At 40.4% G+C, this 21,723-nt stretch overlaps 3 protein-coding genes across 5 annotated transcripts; 1 reads left to right on the plus strand and 2 right to left on the minus strand.

Annotated features, from left to right (window-relative positions):
• Positions 1 to 112: 112 nt before the first annotated feature.
• Positions 113 to 7,154, minus strand: acox1 (acyl-CoA oxidase 1, palmitoyl). Of its 3 annotated transcripts, none has more exons than XM_077718092.1 (14): positions 6,913 to 7,154; positions 5,975 to 6,134; positions 3,889 to 4,049; positions 3,181 to 3,288; positions 2,968 to 3,087; positions 2,783 to 2,898; positions 2,484 to 2,653; positions 2,211 to 2,373; positions 1,923 to 2,113; positions 1,658 to 1,837; positions 1,468 to 1,570; positions 1,222 to 1,365; positions 832 to 1,038; positions 113 to 739 (listed from the first exon to the last, which is right to left on the minus strand). In XM_077718092.1, exons 1-14 carry the CDS (start codon positions 7,019 to 7,021, stop codon positions 689 to 691), a joined length of 1,983 nt encoding a protein of 660 aa, XP_077574218.1. In that variant the 5' UTR covers positions 7,022 to 7,154; the 3' UTR covers positions 113 to 688. The 3 variants fall into 3 exon arrangements, with proteins under 3 accessions (XP_077574218.1, XP_077574219.1, XP_077574216.1); XM_077718093.1 differs by lacking the exon at positions 3,889 to 4,049 and adding an exon at positions 4,993 to 5,153; XM_077718090.1 differs by lacking the exons at positions 3,889 to 4,049; positions 5,975 to 6,134; positions 6,913 to 7,154 and adding an exon at positions 4,993 to 5,321.
• A 140-nt stretch (positions 7,155 to 7,294) lies between these two features.
• ten1 (TEN1 subunit of CST complex) lies at positions 7,295 to 8,379 on the plus strand. Its single transcript, XM_077718095.1, has 3 exons — positions 7,295 to 7,522; positions 7,662 to 7,819; positions 7,986 to 8,379. The coding sequence occupies exons 1-3, from the start codon at positions 7,434 to 7,436 to the stop codon at positions 8,138 to 8,140; spliced, it is 402 nt and encodes a 133-aa protein (XP_077574221.1). The 5' UTR covers positions 7,295 to 7,433; the 3' UTR covers positions 8,141 to 8,379.
• A 30-nt stretch (positions 8,380 to 8,409) lies between these two features.
• evpla (envoplakin a) lies at positions 8,410 to 20,169 on the minus strand. Its single transcript, XM_077718089.1, has 22 exons — positions 19,956 to 20,169; positions 18,067 to 18,169; positions 17,845 to 17,999; positions 16,948 to 17,071; positions 16,740 to 16,871; positions 16,616 to 16,657; positions 15,980 to 16,141; positions 15,793 to 15,900; positions 15,562 to 15,657; positions 15,376 to 15,486; positions 15,146 to 15,292; positions 14,865 to 15,019; positions 14,683 to 14,780; positions 13,884 to 14,056; positions 13,628 to 13,800; positions 13,403 to 13,541; positions 13,092 to 13,285; positions 12,850 to 13,000; positions 12,636 to 12,719; positions 12,449 to 12,556; positions 12,276 to 12,368; positions 8,410 to 12,188 (listed from the first exon to the last, which is right to left on the minus strand). The coding sequence occupies exons 1-22, from the start codon at positions 20,012 to 20,014 to the stop codon at positions 8,805 to 8,807; spliced, it is 5,991 nt and encodes a 1,996-aa protein (XP_077574215.1). The 5' UTR covers positions 20,015 to 20,169; the 3' UTR covers positions 8,410 to 8,804.
• Positions 20,170 to 21,723: the final 1,554 nt, after the last annotated feature.

Below are 21,723 nucleotides of genomic sequence, written 5' to 3' on the forward strand. Positions count from 1 at the left end.
CACAAGAGACTTCTTTGTAATGTGAAGTGTTCACGTACGGTTGTCAAATTGGAGAAAAATTCAGTCCAGCATTAGTTTTCTGCTTGACATCCAATGCATTTGTTGGACAAAAGTGGCAACTTATTCCGTGTTTATTTTGACAACATGTCAAATGATTATTCAATATTAGTAGAAACATGAACAAATATACAACCAATTATGGTTCATCAACAATCTGGCCAGTCATTAGCATTCCTTTACATTATGTACATCAGTTACCCACAGAAAGAAAAAAAAAGAATATCTTATACTATGGGATAAAAATTTTCTCAAGCGAGCAGGCACATATGGGAATCATCATAAGAAAATGATCTGCCTATATTAAAGATTTCAGATTCAATATATCGCTAGCATTCTTTTATAGGAAAAAAATTCTAGAAAATTCATATAATTTAAGGCCTATGTGTTCATATAGATAAAAAAATTGAAGTTGTAGGACAGATGAAAATGGTGGAAGATTTTTTTTTCCATAATATAGTTAAACCTATACAAAATATAAACTTGTTCCAATTGATCCACCAAGCTAAAAAAAATCTATGTTTTTTTATATAATTTGACTGCCAACAAACTCTGGTTAGCTAAAAGGGGGCAATTGTGTCAAAAGAGTTGTTGGTGATGAAATTGTCATTCTCTGAATGTGTGAATCAGCTTACAGTTTGGACCTCAGAGGTTTCAGATACTTGTGATAGGACTCGTGCACCTGCAAAATGGAAAAATACCCTGTTACTTCATATAATAATACTGATTAAAATAATATATGCATTATAAACGCCTTGTGTAACATTTGCTGACCTCTGTAGCGTTCAAGGGTGATCTACGAGCCCATTCAAACATATGCTCATAGACATTCCCGTCATATCTCCCCAAGACTGAATTCAGCAACTTGTCGTGGAAATCGAAGGCATCTACCAGCGCCACAGCGTTTGGCCTCAGCTCAGAAAGCAGCTCCTTGATACGATTAGCAATTTGTAGTACCTGGGACCCATTCAACAGTCCAGCCTGAGATAGAACAGATTAAAGTGTGGGTAAAGTTTCGTCAGTTACACCTCGTAACTTGCAGAAATTGGCTCAGAGTCATACTGTTCCACAATTAAAAAATAATGAGCTAATATAAATTGGTCGTTCTTAATTGTGGCCCTTTGTGGAATAGTTTGCCCACCCCGTCTATACATAAATTTGTACCTGAAGAAAGTCTCCAGAGTTTTTGGAGATGCCATAAAGTGCATACAGGCGAGCAAGCGTCAACAGCACAGAATGAATGGAAGCTGCATCAATCTCTACCAACTTGTCAGCAAACAGCTTCACAACGACATAGTGGCAATGGGCCTGGAGGCATGAAATTGTTTTAAAATGTTAGAAAATCAGGTAAAGTATTCAACAATAGAACTGCTAGGCATCATACTGCATATACTATAGCATTTGTCTTACATCAGAAGCTCTGACCAGGTCGATAGCACTATTATTCCAGGCATCCTCCTGGCTCCTGTGTTGCCGCTCCTTTTGGATGCTTTTGGCTGCCAACTCAACAAGACTAAACACATAAAAAAAAAAAAATCATGTATCAAGAGTCCAATCCACTGCCGTAATTGAAGATCGACTAGCATTCTTGGTGTCTTACGTAGCGGCTCGTAGTTTATAGAGCTCCACCAGCTCAGACAGGTCGTTTATATCGACTCCAGTCGATCTTCCGGCAACGGGCTGTGGTTGGATTCTCTGCTGGTCAGCCTCATTCAGGTACGACACAATTCCATGCAACCGCTGACCTGTTCTAGCCTGCCGGTAGCTCTTCATTAAGTATCTGGGCACAATGCAAACAATCAGAAATCTGTGGTCATGAGGTGACATAAACATGCAGTGATAATAAAACATCCACAATGACACACCTTGCGGTTTGCAGCATCATGACGGTGTTCTCTCCCTCGTAGGTGCAGGTTGGAGTGAACTCAACATAAATGTCTGGTAAGGCACTGCTGCGTGAATAGCCGTGACCTCCACACGACATTCGGCACACTTCTATGGCGGAGTTAGCAGCCCACGTGGTGAAAGCCTTCAGACCCGCAGACAGTGCATGAAGCTACACAATGGATAAAGGTGAAAGGTCATACAAAGGGCAAAAGGGTTTTAACTTTGACGTATCGGGCGTGCATATGAAGTGAATTTGCTATCAGTACCTCTGGCAGCTCACTAAAGTCTCCCTGATTGATGTCTCCGGTTATACGGTGGTACGTTTGGTTCATGTACTGGCCGACAAAAGTGAAGGCATAGGCCATAGCAAGAACAGGAAATAGTTTGTACTGCTGCGTCTGATAGTCGAGGATTTGAGGCTCCGGTTCGCTGCAAGTCAGAACCATTTTTTATGAAGGATATAAAAAAATATACCAATGCTAACATGCAAAAACTATTGGGCACGATTAGCATTGTCCATTAAATCCACGGTGACTGACCCAGGCCGTATTTCAGACTGGTGACGAACTGAACTGTAGCGGATGGCGATGGTGCTGGATTTCGCCAGGGCCCGAGCAGACTCGCCGACAATCATGGAACGGATGAAAACCATGGTGCCGTAGGTCAGCTTGGCGCTAGGCGGCTTGATGTAGGTGCCATCTGGATCCACCTGGTGGGCAGACGAGAACCTTTCAGCAAGCTGATGTTCCCCTTAAAATCTATAAAATTGCCTTTAACGGTCATTTTCACATCTGTTATTGATTTTTTTTTTATCGAATGTGGAATTTGATGAGCTCACCTTAGCATATTTCATGAGCATGTTTTCCCGTGGAATTCGCACATGGTCAAGTTTCAAAAAGCCATTGTCAACTTCATTGAAACCAAATTTGGGCCCAATATCCCCAACAACAATACCTATGAGGAAAAGAGTAGGTTTCTGTCGCAGTGAGGAAAAGAAAAAGAAATTCCCAAAAAATTACTCACCTGGAAGCTGTTTGTGAGTATCCATATCACGGATAGGTACGATGAAGGCATGCAAACCATGGCATTTTCCCTGAGTATAGAGCTGGGCAAGTACAATTGCATGGTTTGAGGTCTTCCCAACTAGATGAAGAGAACAGGGTTTCAGTCAGTTACTCAAACTCAGAAATAAATGCTGGATTTTCTAGTGTTAGGGAAGTGTCTTCTTGTACTTACGGCCTCCAGGCCACCATTTGATGGAGCTGACAGTGGGACTGTTTAGAACAAACTCCTCAGTGGCTGGGTCATACGTGGCAGTGGTTTCCAGTCCTCGGAGATGTGTTCCTGCAGGACAGGCATAGTAAGTAAATACCACCAGTTTCATAAAATATATAGGATAAAAGAATGAATTGAGAAAACAAAGAACAAATAAAAGCAACAAAAAAAAAGGAAACTAGAGTTGCCATGAAGGCCAATGCCAATTCATTAGGGAAATATATATAGAATCTTCAAATTCTGAATATTTTTTTATTTAGCACTTCCACAGGACCTCATTCCAATTTGATTCATAATTTGTGTAATGTCCCAACATTTTGGTAAGCTTCATCAAAAAAGGGGAGTAAAGCTGTGCACCTTGTACATGTTTGACAGATCCAAAGCATGCATCAATCTAACGTTTTTGCAAATCCTATCTAGAGAACTATGCCTTCGTTATTTTCCATTCTACATAACCAAACAGGAATTTGTAGAGCCTAAAACTAACCATCTCGCAGTATTAAAGCCCAGTTTCAGGGTAGAAACACAATGTGCCCACTCACGTCGTACCTGGTTTCCATCACTACGATGTGGCCCAAGGTGTACCAATTTGAAGTGGAATTATCAAAAGTAGTCGACTATTCCTAAACTCAGCTCAACAATAGACTCTGGGCTTTCTTAATATTTTACCGTGGCCCATCTCAGTCTGTGCGTAGGTGCCGATGATCTCTAGATTCCAGGCAGGCATGAAGAAGCGGTCCATTTGTTCTGAAGTGGCCTGGTTGAGCAGTGTGGGCAGGAACATTCCCAGATGCAGATCAAAAGGATCAGGTCTGCCGGGGTGCACGCAGCTAAACCACAGAAGACAAGACCCCAGTGGAAAAGGTAGCCAGATGGTCATGCCAAGCAAAGGCGAGGAGTGATGGGCATTACAATTTTGGAATGATGAAGATTGTGATAAAAATTAAGTATGCACACAAAATTAAAATGTAAATAGAGAGGGTGAGCATAGATGAGACCATGAAAAAATGAGAGAAAAATCATAGTTCATCTTGAGATCTATTAAAAAATTAATTATTTTTTGATTGTCATAAATTGGCTTAATTGAGCAGCAATTAAAGGGAATTTTATAAAATTGCACTATTTGCAATATAACACCAAATTATTTCTTAAGATTTCTGGGGTGGCAGCACTGGGATGTCAAATGTTCCACTTCTCCTACCTGCTTATGTTTAAAGCACCTGTCGCAGTGTGAAAAAGTATTTTATAGTCGAAGCCAGATTTAAATATGCCTAATTCATTTTTGCTATTCAATCTGTCCATGAAAAAATTGTTCACTAACAATAATGCAGCGATTGGTTGAATGCTCTTGTCAAATAGCGAATGAAAATACACAGTCGGTGGGCTCCAACAAACAAAAACTTGGTTGACCTACTTTCTCCCTAGCAGCTTGCCAATTGCAAAGGAATAAAAGAGTTACAAGCTAGAACTTAAGTTAGTATGCACGCTTAGCATTCCCGTTCGAAAAGTACTAATTCTATGAATGTCAAACAGATGGAATTGAATTCTACAATAGTAAAATATTTGCCAAAGATACATATGATTTGCAGATCCATGACTTACAGATACTGAGAAAATGACTGATGTCATTAGTACACAAAGACTAACTTTGATCTGTCAAACATATACTGTACAAAAAATAGTCTCCAGAATGGGTCTGTTTTCAGGGGAAAAATTGCAAATGCAAATATAGTGATCTTCAATTTTGGGGGAAAAGTGTCGTCAAGGACTGACCGTGACCCAGCTCAGTTTGAGCATATGTGCCGAGGGCCTGGCAGGATTCTGCTAGAGGTAACCATTTCTTGCACTGCTCAGGGTCACATTGGCCATACAGGGTTGGAATAAACATGGCATAGTGGAGTCCCAATGCCTCCTGAAAGTGTCCTCGAAACATTCTAGGTGAAATGGAAGGTATACAATCAATAACCACTAAATGGCTCAAGTATTATGTATGAACATGAGAAGTGATGTAGAAAAAATGATATCTACTGATGGTGAACAAAATGTTGTGAATGACAGAATAGTCAAATTACCGTATAATAAGGCAGACCACCAATGAATGACCTAACAGTGTACATCAACTTGATGGAGCTATGCTAAAGGGAATTTCATACAATGATTAACCAAAATTGATCCATATAAGGCACAAGCTTTTGAGAAAATGTAAGTCTTTAAGTTGCGCCTTATAGTGCGCAAAATACTGTAGTTGAATATGCCTTCCAAGTATCTATTTTTAATGAAAAACTCCAGAATACTGAAAGATCTACACTGGACGGGAAACATTAAGTGAGCACACTATGAAGTCCTGTTAGGACATTTTGGTTCAGTTCTACAGAATAACATATTTAAACATTTTGGGTTTGTAGATCACTGTAGAGTGACGACAAAGTGATTTTGGTTTATTACTGGTAACGACCAAAATTGTAGTAACTAAGAGACCAAAAACTGTCACGAACCCTTAGTACTCTTATTACAACATGAGATGCAATTCTGGTACAAAGTCTCAGTCTATGCACCTACATGACAAAAAACTACTGCATGCACTTTGCTCTTACATTATTTATATAAAAGTGCAATGCCCTGGACTCAGTTTACATAATGGCATATTTCAGAAACTTCAACCTAAAATGTTTTGTTGTTAATTTTTGTCCCTTGTTGTATGAAAAGGTTGCATGATGTATTTATTATTCCATGTATGGTACTCATAATCGCATACCTCTTGTAGCAGTAGATCTCCTCTGGGTCGGCAATACCATACTCTCTGATTTTGAGGATCATTTGCGCACTCTTTTTAACAGCTTGGTCATAGCGCTCACTGCGGGAAAGGAAGTTTGGGTCCTCCTCCTGAAAGTCTGGATTACTCAGGACCATTGATTCTGCAGTGGAAATGGAGAAAATCAGCATAATGAACCTACAGTATGTGAAATTCATTGTTTTTGCCAAAGCTACACAGTGGGGTAATAGATCATGCATGAATAAATGTGTTTTTTTTTTTCAAATGTACAAAATACAGGCAATTCCAAAGTATAAACAAATCCAGTTGTTGTATATTTCTACATTCCATGTCGCCTTGAAATAAAAGGATTACCCAAAAACACTGAAATAGGCCAGAGTTCATTACTGATTAACCTCAGACAGGAGACTACTGCAATGATACATGCATGCAAAACTTATTAAAATGTTTATATCATCTTTGTCAATGCCTCTTATATATGGTGGCAGGTAGGAAAATGTCACATTCCATTGAACGCCTGGGGTCAATAATAATAGATAGTTGTTCCGTGGTATGCCAATGTGTTATAAAACATGTACTTTGAATAAATAAAATGAGGCAAGAGGGCATTTGAGTTTGACGTTGACAACCTTTGCAAACACAAATTTTACAGACAAACAAAGCATGCAATTGATCTTTTAGATAACTTATATACAGTGACACAAGGTAAAATAAAGGAAGCTAATTAAACAAATATTAAAATGAAAATTTAGGAACACAAAGCTAACATTAGCCGATGGATAGTCCTTCAACTTGAGTAGACATTAAGATTGAATAGCTTTCAACATGATCTTTAAGGATTTTGATGTGATTATGTTGAAAGTCACGAATTTGCAGTACACAAAATGACATGTTTGTTTACATATGCAGAAAAGAGTTACCGATTTCTCGTCTCCTCTTCGTCTTTTCTGGGCCTCCGTGCAAAATGTGGGTGAGATCCTCGACATCAAAGGTCGCCTTCTGTCTCTCGTTTAGAATGTCGGGGTTCATGTTTTAATTCAAAACGAATTCTAAAGCGAGAAAAAAATAAAATAAATACAGTGAGAGCGACGTCCGCATGCGTGGTTAATGTCTCAAACTCAAGTGACCTGTTTGCAGGAAGACTACGTGACGTTGGTTCCTGTTGCATAAATCCGGTGTAAAATCCCACCGGTGTTCTCGACAGGATGCACTCTACTGCAATGTGATTGGCTCTGACGTCTCGTCCGCGGTACTTCAGCAAATCATATTGCAGGGGGGCGTTTCCTTCAACCTATCGGATTGCGAGAGGACACGTGCTGCCCAGAACTACGTGGTGTGGCACGACACTCAATCGGATGCATTCAGACTATTCGCACTCAACTATCATAATTTCGGATATAAGTTTATATCGCCCACTAAAACTACAATATTATCAAAAGCGATGCTCCCTGCTGTTGCCGTGTATTATTTCCCGTGGGAATTAAAGTATGGAGCGGTGCAGGACGGAGCATCTATACGGACTTTTGGCAGGTGGGTTTGTTATCTAGTAGGTTTCGCTTTGTTTACCAATACTTGTTTCCCCCTCAAAAATATGCAATTTAGGTTATTTGAAGACTATTGGAGAATAGAAAGATGCTGACCCTTTACTTTATCCATCCTATTTTTCTAGACTTGCCCACTATGACCCGGAAAAGTCCCAGGCAACACTAACATGCAAACATGCTTCCAAAGAACACTCCGTCATCATCAAGACCTCACTTGTGGAACCATTTAATCCCATGATAGGAACCCAGTATGTGGTTCTGGGTGAGATAGATATAGACAATGGTAAGAAAACAACTTAAGTGTTCAGGTTCACTCATTTCATCTGTGCTGTTTTTTTGTTTGTTATTGCCCATAGTTGGCTGGGATCAGCTCCAGCACCCCCAGCGAGCCTTGTGAGGATGAGCAGTTGGGAAAATGAATAAAAATGAAACATCTTTTTACTTTACAGAGGTTGACATGCAGGTGTGTGCGCGTGTGCTCAACTGTGTGGAAGGTGTAAACGTTGACCTTCTTAAAAAAGCCATAAATGAGCAGAGGCACTTCTTCACGGAAAGGGACAGCCAATTGGAGGATGTTGCTATGCAAAATGCAGATGGGACTTGAACTTGGACTTCACTGTGGATTCCTGACTTTTTGGATGCTCAGTTTAATCCATCACTATTAGGAAGAATCCTGTACGATGAAATGATTGATTGTCTGGTTTTGTCGTTGCAGGTTTTTTTACATTGTAAACTCAGGGTTTATTTATTTTTTGGTTTTTATTTTTTTCTGCATTATCACTCCTTACTCACATGTTAAGCATTTTCTATGCCCGCCAATTTAAATAAAGACATTTTTTTCTACATGTGTTTCAGTTAAAAGACAGCACAAGACACATTATAATTTAAATTTATTGATAGGTGTTGCTTCATAAAGTATCAAACAAGAAAGAATGAAGAGTTTGAAGGATAACCCCAAAAGTGATACAGAATAATATTGATCTTCGTAAATAGCATTGCACCATGTCCCAGGATTCCAAAGTAATATTATCACATAGATACTTCATTTGTAGTTTTCTTTGAATTAAATCACAATATCTGCCCACATCTGACATGCTTAGTAAACAAAGGCAACTTGGTAGAAATCTTTGATGCTTTGACATAAAAAGTTTCCCAAGACAAAAGCGCCATATCATAAACGCACTATTTCTGTTCATACAAGTTGATTCCCAAAAACGGCTCTTATTTTCATCCAAGACTTGGCAAAGCGGAGAACTGGTAAAGCCTGTTTAAAATCTTGCATATCTGTTGTATGCCGGAGTGTAACCCGACTCTTTGGAGGAGGCCGGCAACACGAGAAGGCCAGAGATTGGATCTCTCTTGCATCGATCCAGGGCTTGTTTGTAGTTGATCTTCTGCTTGGTGAGCGGGTCGGTGATATCCTTCTTGTAATTGGTCTCCGCTTGAATCTCCCTCATCATGGTGTTGTTGATCATTTTGGATCCAATCGCATCCACGATGCTCACTCTTTTGTTGGTATTGGGATCCACCAGTCCTCCAGTCAGGTGTTGTGCTTCCATGTACCAGAGTGCATTTTCCTTGGGCATCCAACCTTTCTGGGAGGCTTCTCCTACAGATAAGCGCTCTCTGGTCACCGGGTCTTCCACACCGGTGTAGGCCTTCTGAGCATTGAGGAGCCTTTGGAGCTGGCTGTCGTCAATGAGTCCTCTGGAAGCCGCCTTATTGACTGAATGTCTTTCTTTGGAGCCGATGTCAATGATGCCACCGGTTGCCGCCTGAGCTTCCAGAAGTTTCTGGGCCGTGGTGGCGTCTATCAGTTTACGCATGGCAGCACTGCGTACGGTGAAGCAGGTGTCCGTGTGAGTGTCCATGATCCCAGCGATTGGATAGTTTTGGGTTGAGGCATAGTCGATTGGCGCCGACCTGACTGGAGACCTATGGGGAAATGAGTTGAACTGGGTCTTGGGTTTGGTTTCGCCAGCCACGAGCAAGGCAAACTCGGAGATGTGGAGATTGCCTTGTTTGTAGCGATCCAGATCGAGCTGTGTCAGTCGGCCCTCCCTCATGGCGTCTTGAATGGAGAACTGATTGCCGCTTTTGCGATCCTGCAGGACGGAAGTCTCGCCATCAGGTCCCACGGAGGTAATCTCCTCCCAGTCGCACTCAAGCTCCTGCAGGTGAATGTATTGTTGGCGATCAATCAGACGCATGACATAGGCGTCATAGGGAGACATGTCTTTGCCCGTGTCTGGATCCAGAATGGTGATTTTGGTGGACATGTTGGTTTCTTTGGTCCTAGTTTCCGAGTGTTCCTCCTTCTGCATGTTCAGCAGGAGCTCACGAATAGTAGTGTCTCGCAAATGGATTTTTTCCTTTTCGTTCAGGATTTCACGCTCGAACTGCTGGATATCGGTCCCCATTTTCATGCTTCTGTGCCGGCTCATGTTGGTTCTCTCGCTCATCAGTCTGCTCTGGCGCTCGAAAGTCAGAGTGATGTCTTGTTTCTTTGTTTCCAGCGTCCTGAGCTCACGGATCAGGTTGTCCTTCTCCCTCAGCAGGGCATCTCGGTTCAAAGTCAGGCTGGATTCTTCTCTCGAATTGCTCGATTTGGAAGACACCATGTGGTTTGTCTTGGTACTAAGGCGTTTGATTTGTTCCTCGATGTCCTGCTTAGCAAATTTCTGCTTAGACACCTGTTCCCTCAGGCGATCTCTCTCATTCTCCACAGCCTGGTCTTTTTCAACGCGAACGACTTCCTTGTACACTTTCTTCTCGATGGACTTTTCTTTCTGTAGGACCTCCAGCCTAAGGGTGATATTACGGATGTCTCTCTGGAGACGCAGTATGTCATTGGTCTCCTTGTCCATCTCCCCCCGCAGACCGATTGTAAGCCTTTCCAGTTTGGGGTCCCTCTCCACCTTCAGTACTTCCTCAACAACAATATTTTCCGAAACAGCAGGCGGCGCATGTTCCAGCTGGTGGATGCGCATTCTGAGTTCCTTTAATTCCGATTCGGCCATGATCCTCTTTTGACGCTCGTCACTTGCTTTGAGGAGGCGTTCCAACTCTTCCACCTTCATTCTCAGTTGCTGCAACTCCAATTCGATGTGACGGCGATTGGTCACTTCCTCATCCAGGCCCCTGCTCAATCTCTCATGTTCCATCAATTGGCGTGGGTCCTTCTCTAAACGCACAACCTCCTGCACGATCACTTTCTCCTCAGGTCTTTGCCTTTCCAACAAGATGTATTTGTTTTTCAGGTCAAACACCAACTCCTCGACAGAGCGTCTTCTCTGTGCCTCGTCCCTCAAATCTCTTCTCAGGCGGTCGGCCTCTTTCTCCAAGAGAGGATCCGGTTCATACTTGACGACATCTCGGGTGAGGATTTTGGTCTCGACCTTGGACTTTTCAGCCTTCCATACATCTCTCTCTTTCTTCAGATTCCTAACTTGATCTATGAGGGAGTTGTAACCTTTGTGGATAAAATTGATCTGCTCATTTAATCTTTGAATCTCTCTGACATTTTCAGGGCTTCTCTCTTCCTTAACTACCTCTTGGAAGACTTCCTTCATTTCCACTTTAGGTTTCTGTGAGCGCAGAAAATTGACCTCTGAGCCTACCTTTGTGAGGTCCCTCTCCAATGCAGAGCGCTGCACATTGGACTCGTTGATGTCCTTCCTGAGGCGTAAAATTTCCATCTCGGTGCTAGGATCAATACGGAAAATCTCATTGACAATTTCCTTCACCTCAAATTTGGGTTTCAGAGCCTGAACTTCCCTGTAGCGACTGTGGAGCTCCATGAGATGTTTGGACAAGGCGTTATTTTCAATGATCTCATTCTCCACAGACGATCGAATCCTTTTTGACTCCGAGATGAGTTCGAGGTCTTGTTCAACCTTTTTAACTTCCTTGGTGATGATCTTGGGCTGGATGTTGGGAATCAATCTCTCCAGGGCATTTATTTGGCTCCTCAGTTGGAATATTTCATCATTGATGATCTTGACCCGGGTGGTCTCCTCAGAAAGTTCGGTCTCAAATTTACGGACGGATCTCAACATCTCTGGGTCTTTTTCTACCTTCAACACCTCCTTCTTGACCACCCTTTCTTTGATGAGTGGTTTCTTCTGTTGGAGAAACTCATACTCTGTTCTCACCTGTATGTGCTGCGACTCGGTGTTTCGAATGGTGTCCCTCATTCTTGATATTTCATCTCTTAGCCTGGAAGCTTCGATATCTAGCTGAGGATCTTTCTCAAACTCTGTCACTTCTCTGGTCAACAGTTTTGGTGTTGCGTTTTTTAAGTTCTCATCTGCGAGGGAAACCTTTTTGCTATAAATATCCAACTCACTTTGGATGGTGGTCCGTCTGCGGAACTCTTCATGAAGGGTCCTCTGAAGTTCAGTTAAATCCATCTCCAGTTTGGGCTCACGGTAGTACTGAACCACTTCTTTTTCCTCAACACGCTCTATTCCTCTGCGATTCTTCAGTGACATCATCCTATCTCTGAAAACTTTGAGATTTGCTTCCACATGAAGTGTCCTATCCCTTTCTTCCTCCAGCTCTCTGTTGACACTATTTAGGTCAGAAACATTCCTTTGCTGACTTTCCAGCTCCACCTGATGCTGTGCCAGAATCTGAACTTTCTCATCATTCTGAATCAAAGGAAATGTCAAACGTTAACAAACGATCCAGCCATTCTGTTTGGGTTTCACTGCATTTGTCATAGCCTGCACTCTTACTCTTAAAAGTAGATTGCGTGTCAACCCCATCTGTTTCTGCCTTTGGCCATTTTCAGCTAATGCCTCAGCGTAACGGTTGACCAAATCTCTCTCCTGTGGCAGAAAGACAATGGTAACATCTCCATTTTGCAAGAAAATTCTGAATACGCAAAAGTGCTTATAGTGGCTGATACCTCTTTCTGAACAGACTCATCAAGTGTGAGTGTATACGGTCTCTTGATAACAGGGGTGCCGGAATCTTCAAGGGTACCGTTGAATTTTTGCATGTTGGCGTCATACTCCTGCTCATAGAAAAGTTTTGTGTTAATGTTATCACGCCTTAATTCATCTGTATTTTGAACTTAGAGTGTTATGTCTTACATTAAGTAGATTCTGTACATCTTGAGACAAGTCGGTTACTCTGTCCATGTCATTGCCTTTCCGCTTTAGGTCGTCCATCACCCTCTGAAGGAATGTGTTAGTTAGACAAGTGGTCCAATTAATTTGAGAGGCAACCTCAAAAACTTATACATAGGTATACAAAGGGTAAAAAAGCCAGCAATCCAAATGGATTACAATTAACCAGTATGCTCACCTCCTGCGAACTCTGCATGGCATATAGTGAATTTATATCATCATTGTAACTGAACTTGTTCTTCGGTAGGTTGTTCAGGAACAAGTTCAAGGATTTGGCAGAACTTTGGAATTCATGGTTTTTGGCGGCGGCTTCTTGCAAGATATTTTCTCTGAAAAAAACAAAGTGGGGTGTCATTAAAAGCTCTGTATTGTTTGTCTTGAGATATATGATATGGGACTGCATACATGTGGGATTCTCACCTCTCCTTTAACTGATTGTCAAGGTTTGCATATCGGTTGTGCAGATGTTTGACTTCTCTTCTCTGGTGTAGGATGTCAGGGCAAAACTCTTGGTATCCCTGCTGCAGAGAGCTGCAGAGTTGTTCAGTAGCCTCCAGGTCCTGACTCAGCTTCCTCATCTCTGGCTGAGCCGACGCCACAGCCTTTCGTTGTTGCTGAAAATGGCAAAGACCACGTAAAAAAACAAAATACTAATTCTTGTGTCTGATTGCTTTTAGTAAGATTGATCGACATTTGCATGGCTCTTAAGGAATTCACAGTTGTTTCCTTACATGAAGGCTCTCACTGGCTGTTTGGATGGAGCTTGGGACATCAAGTATTGGGCCATCTTCACTCAACCTCTTCTCAAATCCGGAAATAATGCCATCCACCTTTTTTATCTGATTCTCCAGGTTTAGGGATGCATTTGCTCTGAAAGTAGGTAATCAAATCCGTCAAAGTCGAACAACAAAGTATATTTTCCTTGTTCATTTTTACATAGCAGATGTTGGACCTACTTCTTGCCATACAGGTCAGACAGTCCTGCGAGGGCATCATATTTGTTTTCAGCAGCGTTCATTTTGAGTGGCAACGCGAAGGAGGCACTTGGATCTTTGGCAAGTAGAGGCTGAAGTTCAGCCTTAGCTGAAAGCTTTTCCCTCTCCAGACCTTTTAGTCCCACAGCGGCTTGCTAAAAGACATTTATAATAAATAATGGGCATTTTCTATATTGTTAGATTAAGCTATGAATTCATTTAGTATGATGGTTCTCACTTCCTGGTCCTTCAGTCTGTTGAAGAGATCTGAAGTAGGGCTGCTGTGGCTCAGTGGAGTTCTTATGCGGCCTAGTATGTCTTTATCAGCATTGTCCAGGTCAGCGTTCAGTTTGTCCAAGCGGAGACCCAACGCTGATACTTTGGGATCCAGTACGGGAACTAATGGTGGGGCTGCAGCGATAAACGGGAAGTTTTTTCATTATGAAGGTCAGTGACAAGTGAAGGGTTGGGATTAGAGTCAATATTTCACAGGGGTCAAACTCAAGGACCGGGCAGGTCAAGCCCACCACACCATTTTGTGTGGCCTGCATGAGTGTCAACTTTTTGTTTTTCTAGCAGAGATCAAATTCAGATGAAATGTCTTGTAGTAATCAATAAAAGGTCAAAGATGACAGAATTCTAAGAAAAAGTATTGGTTTGAATATTTTTTTTCAGATTTAAATGAGAATATCCAATTAAAAGATATTTACAGCTTTTGTTTATTATTGAAAAACTAAAGTACAAATAAAATATGAGATACCGTATTTAGTTTTTTCTATATTTATCAAAAAATAAAACAAATATTAAACAAAACTACATGAATAATAAAGAATATTGATTGTTTCCTCCTTTCTTAATAATAAGAAAATTATAATTACTATATCAAAACAATTCATCAACTAAAAATAATTGTGGATTGATTTGAAAATTGATTAGTAGTCATTGATACTGGAGTAACAGTAAAAATGAAAACATGACTAACATGTGGCTGTAACAAAGATGAGTTTGAATCCTGCAATATTGAAATTGATAATAACCTGATTGCAGAGCCTTTGCCATTTCAGACTTGTGATTTTTAAGGTTTGCTTCCAGAGCGGCTCTCCTCCTCTTGATGTCACCCAGTTCACCACCCAAACTAGAGATAAACATACACATAGACATGGCATTGTAGTTTGAATGCATCAGTGTCCTATTTTTTTGCAATTGGACAGTTTCTTACACATCCACTCTGTTGATTGCCTCTGGATCAAGAGGCGGGATCAAGAAGCAAACCCCAGGGAAGGTGCTAGCCACTCCTTTGTTGGTTATCACGTCCCAGTTTTCAACGTCGGAGTTGGATTTCAGAGTACACCTCTCGCCTCTTGACAGTGGTCCCTTGATGAAGAAATAAAAAAACAGTAAAAATCCCATTAATTATGAGGGAACCCTTTGGGATACACATGGGCAATAAGCAAAAATCTACTATGGGCGTGATCATATTTAATAGTTGCAATCCTGTACCCTGTTTGAATCCCAGTCGCAAAGGGACTCCAGTGTGACTGTTTGTGTTGGGGCAATCCGACGCTGCTTCAGTGGAGCAATGGTGGTACTGCGCTTTCTTAGATCTGCCAGCAGATGCTCGCTATCCTGCAGAGCTTTCTCTTCCGTCTGTTGGGAAACATGAACAACATTTGAGAATTATAGAAAATGAATGAATCTCACGAAAATGATTAAATTATCCGATTTTATACCTCAAGCTGCAGTAGCATCTCAGAGTTGCTCTTCTTCGCAATGAGGTTCGGGTCTAAGCTCCTGTTAAGTTTGCCGAGTGTTTCGGATAGTTGATCTGAGTCCATTTGGTACTGTGTAATAATGCAAATGTAATAGATGTTAAGTTTATGTCAAACTTCATTATACAAGTCATGTGTGATTATTACCTTTTTGTACTGTTCCAAATTGTCAAGATGTGTCTCCTGACAAATGCACAAGTGAAGGAACTTCTGCCATTCGTTGCGCACAACGTCTTTCTGAGCCTGTAAAAAATTAACACAATTTAAAAAATCAGCATTGGAACTCCATCAACTCTGAAAGAAGGGCAATTTATGTAAATAGACCAGAAAATATGGTCAAGCTAATTGACCAACTACTAGAGCACTATCGTTGCCTACCTGTATGGTAGCACTGGCGGGGTGCTTAAGCTCAACCAGTCTGTCCCCTTCATCCTGGAGTTTGTTCACTTCACTCTCATGTGACAGGAGACTGTTGTTTTTAAAATTCTGTAATTTAAAAAGGTGCTTTTAACAACAAACACAATGTCTCAATTGTCAACTTTTGTAAATACTTATGCGTTCTGACCTCGTACTGCCTACGGACATCTGGAGGATCGGCCATTCGGTCACTCCAATCCTGCTTCTTGATCTTATCTTGTTCTTCTCCCAGGAAATTCAACTCCTTGTTGCAGCCTTGCATGTACTCGTAAAGGCTGTTCAAATAGTGGCCACGCCATTTGGAGGTTTCCTTTCAAGAGGGGAAAAACATCCTTTAGAGGTGAAATTGCAATCTAAACATTCAGTGTTTTTATGTCTTTTCATTGGCATTGGGGACTTTTCTACTTCTTGTATAGCAAGATTTGCTCTGTTTGTGACTACACAACAGGATTAGTATATATAAACTAATGACAGTGGCACTTGCAGTCAGTTTGTAGCACTTCAAACTTGACTAGATATTGTGTATATGTAAATATTGCAGCATATGTGTTATTGTAAACATATAAATAGCATTAATGTGACAAAGTATGACTGAGATTTTGTCTACATGGAGGTTATTTAACAATTAGGTTTGTAATTGTAGCTTAAAATCTCATTGTACTCGTGTAATGACATTATAAAGGCATTCAATTAAACATGAACAAATTGTGAGAGGTTGGATGAATAAATTCAAGCAGATTTTAGAATGAATTGTGTCATAGACTGTATTTCACAATGAACTCACTAGTAGTTTGTTGTACTGTTTCTTGAGGGCCACGTAGTCTTCCTACGAGAGAAGAAAAGATGTTATGACTAGCAATAGAAAATGCATCACGTTGATTACGTAATGTTTAGCTGCGTGAGTTTACCTTGGTACCAGCAGAGCTGACACACAACTGTGTGTTGTAGGCCTCGATCTGCTGGTGCAGAAGTCGGTGAGAAGCAATCTGCTTCTCCAGTTCTGGCAATGTGGGCCCATACAGGTCGCTTCCAGCTTGTTTCTGACAAAACGCACACACAGGAGCAATTGGACGCATGTTGCCGGTTTTCTAATTTTTGGGGGTTTGTGTGACATACTTGTTTCTCATTAAAAACAGGCGCCCAGTCAATCCTGGGCATTAGAGACACGTCATCGATCTGCTCGTAGATCTCTCGATAGAATGTGCAGTCTTTCAGCCAGCGCTCGTGAAGGTGGAGGACGCTGGGGGGTAAAAAAAAGAAAGGTATGGGACAGATTTAGCTTTTTAATGCAAGAAAATGGAGAAATTGGATGGTCTCCAGGAATGGCGATCGGTCGACAAAGGCGAATAAGTTGTCATGGTTTGTTGAAAGAGGTGGTGACTCTAACTACCTTCCCTATTTACAGATGAGATTTCTAGTTTGACATATAGATGACATAGACATGTAGTTTGACTTGTTTTCCAAAGAATTTCAAGCAGCTAGTCTCCTCATCCAAAGTTGGAATGCATCATCAACTTTAGAGCTAGCTGGGGCTCGTAACTAGTCTATTTTTGATTTGATTCATTTTAATTCATCTTTTATTAACAATAATGAATTTATCGTTTTAGTGCCATAAAAATCTTGATTAATAATAATAAAATATATATATTTACTGTATTTTTTGGGGATTATTTGGCATTTCTTCCAAATATAAACTGCAGGTATGCAGCTAAATCCATATTTAAGATGCACTGGACTATAAATCGCTTGATTAAAAATGGGAATGGGGGAAAAAGTAATGTTTTATAGAATGAAAAAAGTCTACATTCCGTTTTGCTTCACGTACGCCATACTTGTGCAACACCAAATGTTAACATGGTGACGCAATGTGTGATTTCCAGATATGTGGACAGTGGCTCTTTGTGAGGCAAAATTTTTAGTGTAAAAGCATGTATTGCATCTCATCTGCAGAGGGAGCTAAAACGAATAAGTAAGTGCATTCCTGGAAAGATGCACAGCTAATAAATAACTCACTCGCTCTCAATCTCTCTGGCTTGAGGGTGTTTGAGCTTCTTGGCTTTGTCCACGTGCAGGAAGAGATCTTCCAGCAGGCTTTCAGCTTCACCCAAAGTGTCGCACAGTTCATTCTGATGCTTCAGGGGAAGCTCTTTCTTGTCATTTTCTGCATCCTGATGAAAGATGATACTTGTCAAGCGATGGAATTTGGGGAAAAACTAAATTTACACGTCTTATTACCTCAGCCAAGAGTGTCTCAGAATGCAGAATGTCTTTTTCCACCACATCTGCATTCTTTTGCATTTGAGCAATCAACAGGGCCAGGTTGGTGGGCTGGGTCCCCCTATAAGGTGAAAACAAAATCTTAGAGTAGGCCTTGATAGTTGTTAGAAGTTGCCAAACAATGGCCATATTAAGGTTAGGATGGTAGAAGGTTCATATTTTGCCAAGTGTTGCTTTGATTAATTGTAGAAATGTTTTTTTTTCTGGGCCATTGAATGCCAGTTTGACATGAGCACCAGACACAAAGAAATATCTGTGCATAAAAAAATGCACCTGAGTTGATAGCATTAGTTTGTGCGTAGGCATACACATTCTCTCTTTCTACTTATCCAATCATAAATTTGCAACATGTAAGACAAATATTTTCATTGTCTTCAGCCACTCCCAAAGCGTTTTTCAAATGCTCGCCATTCCACAGAAGCTGAGTATCACCCTTTCATTGATGGATGTAGGTTTTTTTTGGGTGTGTGTGTGTGTGTGGGGGGGGGGGGGGGGTTTGTTTAAACAATAATAACCGAGTAAGATTTTTTTTTAAAAGCCATGAGTATTTATTCCAATTATAAAAACCGAAACTATTTAAAACCAAGTTAATAATTGGACAAAGAAGTGCACCCAGTGTGTATATTTTGCCCTGAGAATTGTATTTATTAATTTTTAAAATCTTTTGTGATCTCATGTAGTTTAACACTTTGGCTGCCATTGACACAAATAGATGTCCTATCCATTTCAACGACGATTGGATAAAAATTAAATGGATTTGACGTCTATATTTTCGAAAATCAACTTCCAACTTTTACTACCACAACACAATCGGTACCCTTGGATAAAGATTTCCATTATAGAGCCCACTGAAATTAATGGGGTTGACGTTAAATTCATTTTTCAAACATTTAATTCAAATGATTTGATGTGCATTGTTGAATACGGTTTTCACACTCACAAAAGTAGAGTTTAGAGAACAATACCGTCCACAAATAATATGAGTATGACGACGGAGGTGCGATAATCTGATTAGCGGCCTTGACGAACTGGATTATCAACATAATTGCGCAGGGTTTGTCTGCATTCTTCATCAGGAAACATCACAGCTTTGCAAACACTCCCTCAATCAAATGTGAAAACGCCCGAAAGCAATGAATTTACTGAAAGGTCAATATGTCAGAAAGCAAAAAAATAATAATAACAAATAACTCAAAATGTACATGAAATTATCTAAATATTGGACAGTTTGATCAAAAAATGAGCCTAATTGGTGCTCATTTCAGGTTATCACTATTAGCAAATGCCTCACTGATATCTTTTATTCATGCTGCAAATAAGAATGGTTCAAAGAATATTGAATCGCTGGGTATGGTTGCTAACCAACGCCCGCTTACTGTGAAGGACGGGAATCAGTGAAAGGGCGCCCAACCCTCATTATGCCACAGCTGACTGACAGCATACACGCAAGTGACAGATTAGCATGAATAATGCAACACACCTTATATTTTTTTTACTTCTAGTTGTGCTTTGTTTGTATGAATTAACTCATTCTGCCAATACGCCCAGTTCAAATAAATCGGATGTCAATGTGAGCCAATGAGTCAATTGACTGAACCCAAAAACTAAATCTTCTTAGTGTAAGAAAACCAACCTGGTATCTGAGTTTCATTTAAGTCTAATTCACTTTCTAACATGTTGGGAAAACACATCATTTTAGACCACAGTGCAGTTTCTCATCACATTTGTTGACAAACCCTGATATAACATAACAAGAGCATGCTGGGGAAACATGACACACTCCCGTTTTCATGTGGAACAAGTATAAGATCCAGTGTAAGGAAAGAAAAATGGAAGAAAAAAGATACCTGTTGACCTTGACCGAAGAACTCTCTTTTTTGACCGAACTTTCTTTTTTCCGGAACATCTTGGCGATGGGGGTGCGAGTGGAACCGAGATCCCCGCAAAAGTCTTCGTCCCTCTTTTAATCCTCTTTTGGGTGCGTCTCAGTCACCTCACTTCTCCCCCAAGTGAGTGTCTGCTCTTCCGTGGGGTCTCGCTGTCAAAGTCTAAACACAGCAAAGGGCTTACTTACACACCTTCATATCGGCATGGGCGCACCTCCTCTCGGGCGTCCTGGCAGGCGTGTCGCCGCCCAGACATCCAGCTTGCGCGAGGAGGACCGGACGGACCAGTTTTTGACCTCCTCCCATTTCGGGGCCCTGCCCTTGCTTTCAATTGGGGGCCCATTCACCAGCACCGAGAATGAAAAATTAAATAAAGTTAGTGCAGTGGATTCAATCCATTAAGCGTGGATTGAAATAGCATATTTAATACTGCAAATCACTTTGTGGGGGGATGGATATATATATATGATTCAGTGTGATGTTGAATTTTCAAATAGTCATTTAAGATGGAGACACGTACACACCTAGGTTGATTCGTTTTTAGTGATGGAGTTAGTTGGGCTGCACCCATTTGGGTCCAAGTCAAATAGAATTCGGCTGACGTGTCACTGATTGAAAAATTGGTCAATTGTGAATTTGGTAGAATTGTAAATGTGAAGTGACAGAATATTTTGACTTTTTTTTTTTTTTTTTTAACCCAAATACATTTAATGTTGGTTTTACTCCCAGGTGAACGACTAAAAAGATGATTTTTATGATATTGGTCACAGTGAGTGTCTTGTTCTTTTATTTAAATGTTCGTTTTTTTTAATGGTATAACCATCAAATCTTATAGTTCACTATTTTTTGTAAGCATGTAATAGATTTATTTTATGCCAATTATTGCTTTTTTATATAACATGTATTGTTTTTACAGTATAACTCTTGCTTTTAATCCTTTATTACATATGACTACCTAAATATATAGAGCTGCCAAATAATGAATTCCTTTTACTTGAAATTACTTTTTTTCATTGCCCATCTAGAACTGCAAATAAACAAATACTACAATTGACAAGAAAATGGCGGGGGTAAATATTGTCCATTTTGAAAGAAGAAGAAAAAAAATCACAATTCATGCACAAAACAATGAAGTGGATTATACTTGCCTTCATATGTGATATATAGAGGATGTAGCCAGGTAATCATTGAGGATGACTAATCATAGTCAGAAAGGAATGTGACTCACAGCTTCTGATGAACAAAAAAGAGAAACATTTAAAAGGAAGAATGCAGCAGAGCAGCAGTCTCAAGCACACAGGTGTGACCTTACCTTTTGCTCCCATTTTGTCTGAAATTCAGCTTTAGGGTGTGCAATGCAATATATTTGCTAAAATGCAACAGTATTTAAATTATGGTAACAATTGGTCTATCACAAAAGTGCAGGGAAATAGGAAACAAAATGTCTTGATGGTAAGATCAGCATTTGACGTAAAAGATCAGAAATTGATGAACAACTGGTGAAGATATCAGGAAACGACTACTTTGTAATGGAATTTGCAATGAAGGATGAGTAATGGAATTTGTAATGAGGATTTGTTTTGTGAAGCCCAAACTTTTCACAATCTCTTATGGCTGAAAACAATCATCTTGATCACTTTATCCAGGCAGGGCGCATTTCTGTGGAGGGCCGGAATGAGCCTAAGGCGAGTAAAATGCCAAAGTTTGACATGCATCCAGAAAAAAGCTA

This window comes from Stigmatopora nigra, chromosome 6 (genome assembly GCF_051989575.1).
Source record: "Stigmatopora nigra isolate UIUO_SnigA chromosome 6, RoL_Snig_1.1, whole genome shotgun sequence".
Classification (NCBI taxonomy): domain Eukaryota; kingdom Metazoa; phylum Chordata; class Actinopteri; order Syngnathiformes; family Syngnathidae; genus Stigmatopora; species Stigmatopora nigra.

Bases quoted from the DNA above. Each gene is read 5' to 3' on its own strand.
- ten1 (XM_077718095.1), top strand. From the start codon at position 7,434: ATGCTCCCTGCTGTTGCCGTGTATTATTTCCCGTGGGAATTAAAGTAT. The intron at 7,523-7,661 runs GTGGGTTTGTTA...CTATTTTTCTAG, and splicing joins TCTATACGGACTTTTGGCAG to ACTTGCCCACTATGACCCGG. The intron at 7,820-7,985 runs GTAAGAAAACAA...TTTACTTTACAG, and splicing joins TGAGATAGATATAGACAATG to AGGTTGACATGCAGGTGTGT.
- acox1 (XM_077718092.1), bottom strand. From the start codon at position 7,021: ATGAACCCCGACATTCTAAACGAGAGACAGAAGGCGACCTTTGATGTC. The intron at 2,374-2,483 runs GTCAGTCACCGT...TCTGACTTGCAG, and splicing joins CAGTCTGAAATACGGCCTGG to CGAACCGGAGCCTCAAATCC. The intron at 1,571-1,657 runs GTAAGACACCAA...TTATGTGTTTAG, and splicing joins TATAAACTACGAGCCGCTAC to TCTTGTTGAGTTGGCAGCCA.
- evpla (XM_077718089.1), bottom strand. From the start codon at position 20,014: ATGTTCCGGAAAAAAGAAAGTTCGGTCAAAAAAGAGAGTTCTTCGGTC. The intron at 18,170-19,955 runs GTATCTTTTTTC...TTCACCTTATAG, and splicing joins TCTTCGGTCAAGGTCAACAG to GGGGACCCAGCCCACCAACC. The intron at 12,189-12,275 runs GTAAGAGTGCAG...CCTTTGATTCAG, and splicing joins CACGCAATCTACTTTTAAGA to AATGATGAGAAAGTTCAGAT.